At 41.4% G+C, this 13231-nt stretch overlaps 1 protein-coding gene across 3 annotated transcripts in view; it reads right to left on the reverse strand.

Moving 5' to 3' along the window:
- The window catches only part of LOC106573672 (VPS9 domain-containing protein 1), a 35357-nt gene that overhangs the window by 21211 nt on the left and 915 nt on the right, over positions 1 to 13231 (reverse strand). For all 3 annotated transcript variants that reach the window (XM_014148939.2, XM_014148938.2, XM_014148940.2), the window contains exons 2-13: positions 13115 to 13187; positions 12254 to 12439; positions 12008 to 12170; positions 11555 to 11669; positions 9212 to 9274; positions 8785 to 8837; positions 8122 to 8209; positions 7932 to 8017; positions 7352 to 7812; positions 7124 to 7253; positions 5751 to 5956; positions 2195 to 2273 (exon numbers count right to left, since the gene is read on the reverse strand). In XM_014148939.2, the coding sequence (XP_014004414.2) occupies positions 2195 to 2273; positions 5751 to 5956; positions 7124 to 7253; positions 7352 to 7812; positions 7932 to 8017; positions 8122 to 8209; positions 8785 to 8837; positions 9212 to 9274; positions 11555 to 11669; positions 12008 to 12170; positions 12254 to 12439; positions 13115 to 13187 (1703 nt within the window). The remainder of the gene's footprint in view (positions 1 to 2194; positions 2274 to 5750; positions 5957 to 7123; positions 7254 to 7351; positions 7813 to 7931; positions 8018 to 8121; positions 8210 to 8784; positions 8838 to 9211; positions 9275 to 11554; positions 11670 to 12007; positions 12171 to 12253; positions 12440 to 13114; positions 13188 to 13231) is intronic.

Raw genomic sequence — 13231 nt, forward strand, 5'->3', positions numbered from 1 at the left:
ACAAACACAGAATAGTGCAGATTTTTTAATATTTTTTTAAATAAACAGTGCCTTCAGAAAGTATTCATACCCCTTGACTTAGTCCACATTTTGTTGTTACAGCCTGAATTCAAAATGTATTAAATATATATCCCCCTACACACAATACCCCATAATGACAAAGTGAAAACATGTTTTTGGACAAGTTATAACATTTATTGAAAATTAAATACAGAAATCTAATTTACATAAGTATTCACACCACTAACACAGAACCCAAACCGGCTGCGAGCGTGCGCCATTGTGCATACATTTATTTTGTCCCCCCACACCAAACGTGATCACGACACGCAGGTTAAAATATCAAAACAAACTCTGAACCAATTATATTAATTTGGGAACATGTCGAAAAGCATTAAACATTTATGGCATTTTAGCTAGCTTGCACTTGCTAGCTAATTTGTCCAATTTAGCTAGCTTGCTGTTGCGAGCTACTTATAAATCGCAATATAAAGTCAAGAGAAGAAAAAGCCTGGAAGCGATTCGGTTGACCGTTTTATGTGTGGATTAATTGTCGGAGTAGAGGACCTTGTGCATTTCAGGTAAAAATAACAACTCAATGTTTATATCCCAGGACAAATTAGTTAGCAATAGCAAGCTAGATAAATAGGACAAATTTGCTAGCAAGTGCAAGATAACTAGCTAAATTGCCATAAATGTTTAATGCTTTTTGACCCGTTTCTCAAATTAATACAATTGGTTGAGATTTTGTTTTGATATTTTAACCTGCGTGTCGGGATCACGTTTGGTGTGGGGGGGACAAAATACATTTATGCACGATTGCGCACGCAAACAGCCGGTTTGGGTTCCGTGTTACTGCCACCGACCTATTTCGTCTTTCAGTCACCCATGTGGGTATAACCAATGAGGACACGGCACGTGGGTACCTGCTTCTATAAACCAATGAGGAGATGGGAGAGGCAGGACTTGCAGCTCGATCTGAGTCAGAAATAGAACTGACTTCTATTAAAGCCCTTGGCAACGCAGATGCTCGTTGGCATGTGCGAGCAGTGTGGGTGCAATAATTTAATAATATAGATTTCTAAATGTATTTTGTAGTCAGCCTGTGAGTCAATACTTTATTGAAGCACCTTTGGCAGAGATTACAACTGAGTCTTTCTGGGCAAGTCTAAGAGCTTTCCACATCTGGATTATGCAACATTGGCCCATTATTCTTTTCAAAATCCCTCAAGCTCAGTCAAATTGGTTGTTGATCATTGCTAGACAACCATTTTCAGGTCTTGCCATAGATTTTCAAGTATATTTAAGTCAAAACTGTAACTAGGCCACTCAAGAACATTCAATGTCATCTTGGTAAGCAACTCCAGCATAGATTTGACATTGTGTTTTAGGATATTGTCCTGCTGAAAGGGAAATTCATCTCCCAGTTTCTGGTGGAAAGCAGACAACCAGGTTTTCCTCAAGGATTTTGCCTGTGCTTAGCTCTATTCATTTTTTTTATCCTGAAAAACTCCCTAGTCCTTAACACTGACAAGTATACCCATAACACGATCCAGTCATCACTGTGCTTGAAAATATGGAGAGTGGTACTCAGTAATGTGTTGTATTTGCCCGAAACATTGCCACATTTTTTGCAGTTTTACTTTAATGCCTTATAGCAAACAGGATGCATGTTTTGGAATATTTGTATTCTGTACAGGCTTCCTTTTCACTGTCAATTAGGTTAGTATTGTGGAGTAACTACAATATTGTTGATCCATCATCAGTTTTCTATCACAGCCATTAAACTAACTGTTTTAAAGTCACCTTTGGCCTTTTTTTTTACCAATAGGTGCCCTTCTTTGTGAGGCATTGGAAAACCTCCCTGGTTTTTGTGGTTGAATATGTGTGTGGTAAAATTGAGGTAGTTCTTTTTTTTTTTTAAATTATGTTAATTTGTAAACAATGTAAAAACATTTCTACTTTGACATAATGGGATATTTATTGTGTGTAGACCAGTGACAAAAAAAAAAAAATCAATTTAGTCCATTTTAAATTCACATTGAAGCAAAATGTGGAAAAAGTCAAGGTGTGAATACTTTCTGAAGGCACTGTAAATAACACTGTTTGCACTGTGTGTGAGAGATTTGAGGGGAAACGAGCATGGTTCAGCATGTTCATATCCATAAAAGCAATGTTGTAGCATTACACTCACATAGCTGCGGTTTTGGATTCTGCCTCATGAAGGCAGGAGTAGTCCTCAGCACAAGCACAGATCAGACGCAACGTCCGAACTGCAACAGAACAGGAAGCAAAACAAAGGTGACTAACAAACAGTTGAAGACGGAAGTTTACATACACTTACAGTGGGGGAAATAAGTATTTGATCCCTGCTGATTTTGTACATTTGCCCACTTACAAAGCAATGATCAGTCTATAATTTTAATGGTAGGTTTATTTGAACAGTGAGAGACAGAATAACAAAAAAAATCCAGAAAAACAAAATGTCAAATGTTATAAAATTATTAGCATTTTAATGAGGGAAATAAGTATTTGACCCCCCTGCAAAACATGACTTAGTACTTGGTGGCAAAACCCTTGTTGGCAATCACAGAGGTCAGACGTTTCTTGTAGTTGGCCACCAGGTTTGCACACATCTCAGGAGGGATTTTGTCCCACTCCTCTTTGCAGATCTTCTCCAAGTCATTAAGGTTTCGAGGCTGACGTTTGGCAACTCGAACCTTCAGCTCCTTCCACAGATTTTCTATGGGATTAAGGTCTGGAGACTGGCTAGGCCACTCCAGGACCTTAATGTGCTTCTTCTTGAGCCACTCCTATGATGCCTTGGCCGTGTGTTTTGGGTCATTGTCATGCTGGAATACCCATCCACGACCCATTTTCAATGCCCTGGCTGAGGGAAGGAGGTTCTCACCCAAGATTTCACGGTACATGGCCCTGTCCCTTTGATGCGGTGAAGTTGTCCTGTCCCCTTAGCAGAAAAACACCCCCAAAGCATAATGTTTCCACCTCCATGTTTGACGGTGGAGATGGTGTTCTTGGGGTCATAGGCAGCATTCCTCCTCCTCCAAACAAAGCGAGTTGAGTTGATGCCAAAGAGCTCCATTTTGGTCTCATCTGACCACAACACTTTCATCAGTTGTCCTCTGAATCATTCAGATTGTTCATTGGCAAACTTCAGACGGGCATGTATATGAATTCTTGAGCAGGGGGACCTTGCGGGCGCTGCAGGATTTCAGTCCTTCACGGCGTAGTATGTTACCAATTGTTTTCTTGGTGACTATGGTCCCAGCTGCCTTGAGATCATTGACAAGACCCTCCCGTGTAGTTCTGGGCTGATTCCTCACCGTTCTCATGATCATTGCAACTCCATGAGGTGAGATCTTGCATGGAGCCCCAGGCCGAGGGAGATTGACAGTTCTTTTGTGTTTCTTCCATTTGCGAATAATCGCACCAAATGTTGTCACCTTCTCACCAAGCTGCTTGGCGATGGTCTTGTAGCCCATTCCAGCCTTGTGTACGTCTACAATCTTGTCCCTGACACCCTTGGAGAGCTCTTTGGTCTTGGCCATGGTGGAGAGTTTGGAATCTGATTGATTGATTGCTTCTGTGGACAGGTGTCTTTTTTTTTTTTTTTTTAACAGGTAACAAGCTGCAGTTAGGAGCACTCCATTTAAGAGTGTGCTCCTAATCTCAGCTCGTTACCTGTATAAAAGACACCGGGGAGCCAGAAATCTTTCTGATTGAGAGGGGGTCAAATACTTATTTCCCTTATTAAAATGGAAATCAATTTATAACATTTTTTACATGCGTTTTTCAGGATATTTTTGTTGTTATTCTGTCTCTCACTGTTCAAATAAACCTACCATTAAAGTTATAGACTGATCCTTTCTTTGTAAGTGGGCAAATGTACAAAATCAGCAGGGGATCAAATACTTTTTTCCCCCACTGTAGGTTGGAGTCATTAAAAGTCGTTTTTCAACCACTCCACAAATTTATTGATAACAAAAAATCGTTTTGGCAAGTCGGTTAGGACATCTACTTTGTGCATGACAAGTATTTTTCCAACAATTGTTTACAGAGATTATTTCACTTATAATTCACTGCATTACAATTCTAGTGGGTCAGAAGGTAATATACACTAACTTAACTGTGCCTTTAAACAGCTCGGAAATTTCCAGAAGATTATGTCATGGTTCTGGAAGATTCTGTTAGGCTAACTGACATAATTTGAGTCAATTGGAGGTGTACCTGTGGATGTATTTCAAGGCCTACCTTCAAACTCAGTGCCTCTTTGCTTGACATCATGGGAAAATCAAAAGAAATCAGCCAAGACCTCAGAAAAATAAATGTAGACCTCCACAAGTCTGGTTCATCCTTGGGAGCAATTTCCAAACGCCTGAAGGTACCACGTTCATCTGTATGAACAATAGTACGCAAGTATAAACACCATGGGACCACGCAGCCGTCATACCGCTCAGGAAGGAGACGCGTTCTGTCTCCTAGAGATGAATGTACTTTGGTGCGAAAAGTGCAAATCAATCCCAGAATAACAGCAAAGGACCTTGTGAAGATGCTGGAGGAAACAGGTACAAAACTATCTATATCCACAGTAAAACGAGTCCAATATTGACATAACCTGAAAGGCCGCTCAGCAAGGAAGAAGCCACTGCTCCAAAACTGCCATAAAAAAAAGCCAGACTACGGTTTGCAACTGCACATGGGGACAAAGATTGTACTTTTTGGAGAAATGTCCTCTGGTCTGATGATACAAAAATAGAACGGTTTGGCCATAATGACCATCGTTATGTTTGGAGGAAAAAGGGGGATGCTTGCAAGCCAAAGAACACCATCCCAACTGAAGCACGGGAGTGGCAGCATCATGTTGTGGGGGTGCTTTGTTGCAGGAGGGACTGGTGCACTTCACAAAATAGCTGGCATCATGAGGAAAGAAAATTATGTGGATATATTGAAGCAACATCTCAAGACATCAGTCAGGAAGTTAAAGCTTGGTCGCAAATGGATCTTCCAAATGGACATTGGAAGTATGCTTGTGGTCAAAGTTGTGGCAAAATGGCTTAACGTCAACAAAGTCAAGGTATTGGAGTGGCCATCACAAAGCCCTGACCTCAATCCTATAGAACATTTGTGGGCAGAACTGAAAGTGTGTGCAAGCAAGGAGGCCTTCAAACCTGACTCAGTTACACCAGCTCTGTCACGAGGAATGGACCAAAATTCACCCAACTTATTGTGGGAAGCTTGTGGAAGGCTTCCCGAAACATTTGACCCAAGCTAAACAATTTAAAGGCAATGCTACCAAATATTAATTGAGTGTATGTAAACTTCTGACCCACTGGGAAAGCGATGAAAAAAATAAAAGCTGAAATAAATCTGCTATTCTGAGATTTCAAATTCTTAAAATAAAGTGGTGATCCTAACTGACCTAAAACAGGGAATTATTACTAGGATTAAATGTCAGGAATTGTGAAAAACTTAGCCAAATACATTTAAACTAAGGTGTATTTAAACTTCCAACTTGAACTGTAGGCATATGGAAAACATCAATAACATCACACAAACAAGTCAAAACAGATTCCAGCCTGTCTGAAATAAAAGAACATTGTGTATTGGATGTTATTGTAGCAGAGAAACATGAGTTTCCCCCCCAATTATATTCTTCCGCGGTATGAGCAATGTAAAGAACACTTCCCACACCATCATTGTCCAGTGAGGGTCTTGAGGGTCTCACTCACCAATGCACTCCAGTTTTCTCTGGGGACAGCAATCTCTGCACAGCAAGCGAAGCTCCTGCACTGCCGAGTCATAGGGGTAGGAACCATGCAGCACGACAGGGTCCTGGGGGTACAGTTTCGATGCGACACCAACATCACCAGGTAAGGCATCCCGATACAGCCTCATACTGGACTCAAAGCACAGCTCCCTCTCTCTGTGGACCTTCCTTCATAGTCCAGGACACAAAGATACAAGAGGGAACCATGCCAAATCAACAAGTATTGTGACATGACTGACACCAGCTTTCACACTGAACTATCTTTCTAAACGGACATTAGATTGAATACGTCAAGGAATGGCTGAATCACAGGTCTGTTAATCATCTCACTACACTGATACGCATAATCAACCATGCAGCAGGCTAATAGGAGGAGAACAGTTTCTAGTTGTAGCATACTGACGCCATCTACCGACCACTGCCTGACATCCAACTCATTTTGCAAACAAGAAGCTTTTACTAGGGATGTGCACAATTATTCGAATATCAAATATCCGAACGGACGTTAGTATTCCAATTCTTGTGTTATTTTTTTAATAGGCCTATTTTAACAGTGAAAATGCTTTTTCTAAACGTAAATAAGATATCCATGTGACATTGTTACATATAGAATATACCATGACATTTAAAAGTATTAATTTAATAAAACAAACTTTTCAATGTAGGTTTTATGACGTGCATCCCATAAAAAAAGACTGGTAGCCAACTGGTAACCTTCACATGTGTAGCTTGTTGTTTATGTTAGCTAATTAAATTCAGCAGAGGCTTAAAGTGTAGCAAGTGGAGTGATAGTTCACTAACGCAATGCAAGATGGAGTAAAATCACAGAATGAAAAGTTAGCGAACTGAGAAGGAGTAGGCTACCACTGAGCAACCAACAGGTAAGCGGTCGTTTTATCTGAATGGAGTTGGGGAGAAAGCGGCATGTGGCCTCAATTAGCCTAGATAGCTATAGCTGGCTAGCTTCTCTAGGCTACTCTAGTCAAGGCAGGCACTGATACATGGGATGATAAATAACATTGTAGCTGCTACAAGTTAGCTAGTCTTGGCTGTCACCGAGTTGCCTTGGCGCCTCTCCCTCTGTCTGTTCTCCCTCACACACACTGCCCCCTCCGCAGCTTAAGCAATAGAGTGCCAGCAGTCCTTAGGTTAAAACTAAGTTCTATAAAAAAAAAACACATGTAATTCAAATATCCTACAGAAATGAATGATACTATTCGAATAGTGAAATTATTTCAAAACCCCAATCACTAGTTTTTGCCACAAAATATTGTCAAGTGATCATTTTTTGTGCAAAAAAAAACATTAAAAACATTTTAAAAAAGACAAGATTACCTGAAGAGAGCCAACAAAGAGCTCCAGAGGGGAGTGAAGAAGGCTTCTTCTATGCTGGCCACACACAGGTCCTTAGAACTGGCTGTGTTCAGACACTCAAAGGAGAGCAGACATAGCGACAGCAGTTGATCTGCAACAAAGTTATTTTCATACATTTCCCTCAACAATGAGAAAAACACTGCAAAACATGAGGTCTACTACATAGTACATTTTAACACTCATACTAACCAATGGCAATATGGATGTCCTTCACAATAGCCTTGAGGTGTTCTTTGAGATCACGCATCTCCAAGTCCTGAACGAGAGACTCCTCCTGATCCAACTGTGACTGTTCAAAGGTCACATCAGGGTCCCCATGTGATGGAGCCCAGTCCAGCTGTGTCAGAAACTGCTCCAGATCCTCAAACGAATTCTCCCTGTCCAGTGTATGGGGCCCATCCCCATCCTCAGCAATATGGTCATGGGAGAAGGAGATATTGAGAGAGGCATCGGAGGACATACTGTGGCCCACTTCTGATTTTGACGCGTTCTGATGAGAGTCTGACATCAACAGGCTCTGAGCGCTGTGGGAGGGTTTCATGGGCAGGGCAGGACTTGCAGGGAGACTCTTACTCACGATTGGGTAGAGCCTGTTGTAAACTCTGTACTGGAGCCTTTTCAGTAGCATCATCACAGGATGGTCTGGACAGCTAGGATACACACAAAGCACACAATCAAAATGACTCCTCTATTCAAAAGGAAATTAAGCCACATTATGTATGGCAAAATATAGGACTAGGACTGCCTTGTGCGGCCTCGTGTTTAGTACCTGAGAAGACATGAAACAAGGCCGGACACCAATGTGGCATCATCAGGATTTTTCTTAATGTTGGCTTTCCATAGCTTGGGCCAGTCCTATAAGTCAAACATATACAGGATGAGGACAACTCGACAGCAAACACTAAAGCTCACTTATCAACACAATGACTTGTCAAGTTGTCACTGCACTTTGAACTCACATGATCTTGTTCATATTCCAAAACATTTGTGTACAGAACACGTTGCTCCTGTTCTTCTGCAGTAATTGTTCCAGACGCTGCAAACCTCCTGCATACAGCACAGACACATTGAGTTTTTTATTGAACCTTTATTTAACTAGGCAAGTCAGTTAACAGATTCTTATTTCTAATGACGGCCTACACCGGCCAACGCTGGACCCTACGGGACTTCCAATCACGGCCGGTTGTGATACAGCCTGGAATCGAACCAGGGTGTCTGTAGTGACGCCTCAAGCACTCAAGATGCAGTGCCTTAGACCCCTGTGCCACTCAGGAGCCCTTACTCAGATACATGGATGCAACTGGAGCTCAGCTCCAAGCACCATTTCAAATGACTTTCATACTACATATCAGAAGACTTAAATTAAGGGTGGATTGAGTGGTTAATGAGGGGATGGTTCTGAAGTATTCTAAACTTAACTGCAAATACACAAGTGTCAGGTTTCTGTTATTATTCCAATTCCTACAAAGTAGCAGCACTTATACTACAGACATTACTGATGCGGTTAGCCTGTAAAGCCATACAACAGACTTGAACTGTGATGTGTACTGTGATGTGTACTGTGATGTGTACTGTGATGTGATGTGTACCGAGTTCTACTGTCAGAGGGGACACATGCTCACCTGTTGGCCTCCTCCTGCAGCCGCAGTCTCCTCTCCTCCATCTTCCTTTGGAGCTTCACACGTATTAAGGAACCCTTCCCAAATGTCCACTGGATCTAAACATAAAACAGCAGCTCACCCCAAAGCTACATGCCTATCCCCATGGATAACCAATAGCATAAATTCTCTCAGAAGGCAGCTACTTTCAAACAACACTAACAGGTCAGTCACTATAATAGATGATGTAACTCTTCAGGGTCCTCTTATGACTCAGTTACAGGAGACATAACATGGGGTGACTGGAATGTGTTTACCAAGGATCACAGGTAAGGCTCATTCAGCCATGCCATAATTTGGATCCTGGTGTAACTTAATCAAGTGGACATTCTTACCCAATTGACCCCTAGACGTATATAATATCAAACTGACCACATTAACAGAAGGATACAGCATCTTGCCTGGCCTTGGCAATGATCAGGTTCTCCATCATCTGCCTCTGAAGAGAGAGAGTCTGCGTTGAAAGAAAATTGATTAATATTTCACATTTCCAGACTATTTCTAGAGATGTTACATGCGTGTCAGAAATGTCCTAATTACATTGTGTGAGAGATAAGACAAGTCATATTTTCCAGGAGGAAGAACTCTTGTTGAAAGGTAAACAAAATGTTATCGCCTCAACACTACAACCAGTAATTGCCTGAGGTAGGCTGACTGTTGGCCGATTGCATTATATGGCTCATCAGGGTCTGAACAAAAAAACTTCATAGGTTAAGGCTCGTCATTGATTGCACTTGAGTAAGCTCCTGGAGAGGTCACTTCTACTGGGTCGTTCCACCACAAAAATGTATTGACCCCCCCGCGTTGTGTCATGTTGGCTGGATGTCCTTTGGGTGGTAGACCATTCTTGATACACACAGGATACTGTTGAGCGTGAAAAACCCTGCAGCGTTGCAGTTCTTGACACACATACCGGTGCGCCTGGCACCTACTACCATACCCTGTTCAAAAGGAACTTAAATATTTTGTCTTGCCCGTTCAACCTCAATGGCACACATACAAAATCCATGTCTCAATTTTCTCAAGGCTTTAAAAAAAATCCTTATTTAATCTGTCTCCTCCCATTCAGCTACACTAATTTGATCAGATTTAACAAGTGACATCAATAAGGGTTCATAGACTGACCAGGTGAATCCAGGTGAAAGCTAAGTCATGGAAAGAGCAGGTCTTCTTAATGTTTTGTACACTCAGTGTATAATACCTCATAAATATATAAATAAATAAAGTACCCAACATCTGATCTGGACCAAACTTTTTCTAACAATGAGTTAGACATGAGGAATCCGAAGAAATGGTCAAAAGCCCAAGACCATCCTATGACGGTGCCACGTTGAAAGTCACTGCGCTCTTCAGTAAGGCCATTCTACTGCCAATGTTTGTCTATGGAGATTGCATGGACGTGTGTTCGATTTTATACCTGTCTGCAACAGGTGTGGCTGAAATTACCGAATCCACTCATTTGAAGGGATGTCCACATACTTTTGTATGTATAGTGTATATATCGCTCTCATTGGGAACGATCCTACTACTAAATCAAATCAAGTTTATTTGTCACGTGCGCAGAATACAACAGGTGTAGCCCTTACTGTGAAACGATTACTAGTCCCCCTGTGCAGTAGTCTGTGCTACTGGTGCTTTCAAGACAACTGAGAACCTCGAAAAGAGTTGTCTTGAACGCACTAGTCTGAGATTTCCGAGTTCCCAGTTGTTTTAAACGCGGCATACATCTTGTGTGTGGGTAAAGCATAATTGAAACAATGAAACTACATGGACATAAAAAGTACCTTCACAAATTCCTTCAGTTTTTCCCATTGAGCCCGCAGATCCATTTGGCCGTTATGTCGCCGAAACATTCTTGGCACCTAAATCGTGGGATTTCAAATGTTTTTTTTGTTCCAACCGAATAAAACGCGTGGAGAAGTAAAACTTGTATTCCTTGAAGGACACGACAACGCGATCATGAATATGATGAATGGACACGAGGAAGAAAAAAACTGCCCGTTGTAGTTTGTATTCTGACCGTAGTTCGCCTCAATCTCTAACCTTAGAGTGAGTCACTAATCAGTTGATTTCTCAACTAAAACTCGAATCCAACAAGAGCGTGTGGCGCGCCAAATAAAGTCCAAACAAATCGATTCCCTAATCACCTTGAAGGGGCGTGAACCGTCTATGGATTCACATGCCACTAGTCTCGTGCATGCATGCGATTGTGCTTCAATGCAAAACCCAGAGTATTATATTTAAAAATAAATATGAAATAGATAAATCAATGAGTACACTTGCTTCGTGCATGAATCATTTATCTTATTTCCATGTTATCAGTTTACTTCATTTGAAGCTGTTTTCTGCAAGTCTACTGCTCTATATACCCACCATAGCAGGGTCCCAGAACTGATGGACATAATTCATGTAGAAGAAACATGATGCTGAGTTCTTGTTGGGTCCAACTCTGCCTCATACCAACATCAGATGGTACTCATGTGTGTGTGTCCAACTCATATGTAGTGGATATAACAGCTGTGTGAATCTCACAACCTTTCTGCTTTGCTTCGGTGTTCTACTGTAATCTGACACACAACTGTGAATTAAAATAGCAGCCAGTTAATTTACAAGATCCCTCAATTTATCCAACTTTGGGGATATTCTAAAATCATGGTTTCAATGTAAAGTTTGGTTAAACTGAATGTGGTGTCTCTTTGGTATAAGTGAATAACACACAAACACAAAGACTGACCAGGGAAGTCTTCTGTGTACGGGCCTGAGCAGGGGGGAGTCGTGCCAGACGAGCTTCATAATTTTCTTTCAACTTCTGGTTCAACCGTGAGGCCTCCTCTATGGGTGTAAGCTCCCTTTAATACACACAAAAACATTCAAAAATGTTTAGTCACATGTTACCAAAGGTATAAAATGTATCAAGTCTATGACTGCGGTGGCTTACAATGTGAATTTCAGTTCTGCACTATTTGAATACTCTGTATTAAATCAACTCTGTATTAATCATCGACCTCTTCAACAATTTAAGAAAGTTCTACAGTGATAACCATTCACTGATAAGAGTGACTTCTGATGTAGGCATCTCATGAATACTGTAACCAGAGAGAGTCCTTCTATTTCACTGAGTGGCTATTTCTAGAACTCTCCTTTTTGTCCCTTGATTGTTTAGTCCCCAGTTTCTCTGACAACTCACTTCCTGGTATCCTGTGACTCCACTATCTGCAAACTCTGGAAGACTTCTGGGGGCAGGAAGGTGGTGACCTCCCCTCCACCCTCAGAGAGAACTCTGCGCTGTCCAGGCCTGGGGTTATGTTTAGGCCCCGAGTAAATAACCGGCTCTTGTGGTTGTGGCGAAACTGGAGGAGGGACAGGAGGTTGACACGTTTCGGGGAAAAGTCATTTGAAAAACATTGCAAAATTTGGGGCTAAATATATTTACCAATCTTTCCAGGGCTTACTGCTAAGGTTGTGGTCAGGCTGAGCGCTGCCAAGTTGATAGGTGTGGTGTAGGAGGTAGGGGTTGCGGGTTCATCTCTCCTTCCTATGAAGGAGGACTTGGCTCTCTCCAAACACTGCTCAGCCAGCCTCAACATCTTTTCCACCTCTACTGCTACTATCTCTCCCTCTGGATGAGTAAAGAAAATCAAAATAGCAGAAGAGAAAAGCAACATTTTACAACTGGAAACCACTACAACTAAATTAAAACAATCGATGCTAAGAACTGATTAAATCTCAGTATCTACATCAAGGTTGATACAGTCATCCTTCAGTGTTGTTGATTATTTCAGGAGGGAGTAAATGAATCAATGTGTGAGGTAATCCTGTGCTTGTCTACAAACAAACAGTCAACGACTTACTCCAGGACTTGTTCAATTGTTTATTTTCTACCTTCTAAAACAGTGTTTCCCAAACCTGGTCCTCAAGTACCCCCAACAGGACACATGTTTATTGTAACCCTGGACAAGCACACCTGATTCAACTAATCATCAAGCCCTCAATGAGTTGAATGAATCTGCTTACTGTTGGCGGTACTCAAGGACCAGGGTTGGGAAATACTGTTCTAAAATGACTTCTAGACCTGCCATAGCAGTGTTGAGTGGAGTGGAGAAAGAGATGACAAACGTCATAGTATCTTGATTGAGCTTAGATGTCTTTATGCTCAGTGACTGCCAGGCATAAAGATGTAGTTGCAGTCCCATCCTGAAAGCACCATAACAGCTCTTATCTACAGAACACTTCTTGAATGTAATTAGATTTATTTAGTTTTGCATAATGGGATATTGTCCACGTCTCATCTTACGCCTCGATACAGCATCCTCCAAAAGTGAGTGGGAGATGAAGTTGATACTCCTCAAATATTCACAGTAAGCTTCCTAGAGAAAAAAAGAAAGTTGTAAACTTACAACAGTTGGCTACT

This window comes from Salmo salar, chromosome ssa16 (assembly GCF_905237065.1).
Source record: "Salmo salar chromosome ssa16, Ssal_v3.1, whole genome shotgun sequence".
NCBI lineage: Eukaryota > Metazoa > Chordata > Actinopteri > Salmoniformes > Salmonidae > Salmo > Salmo salar.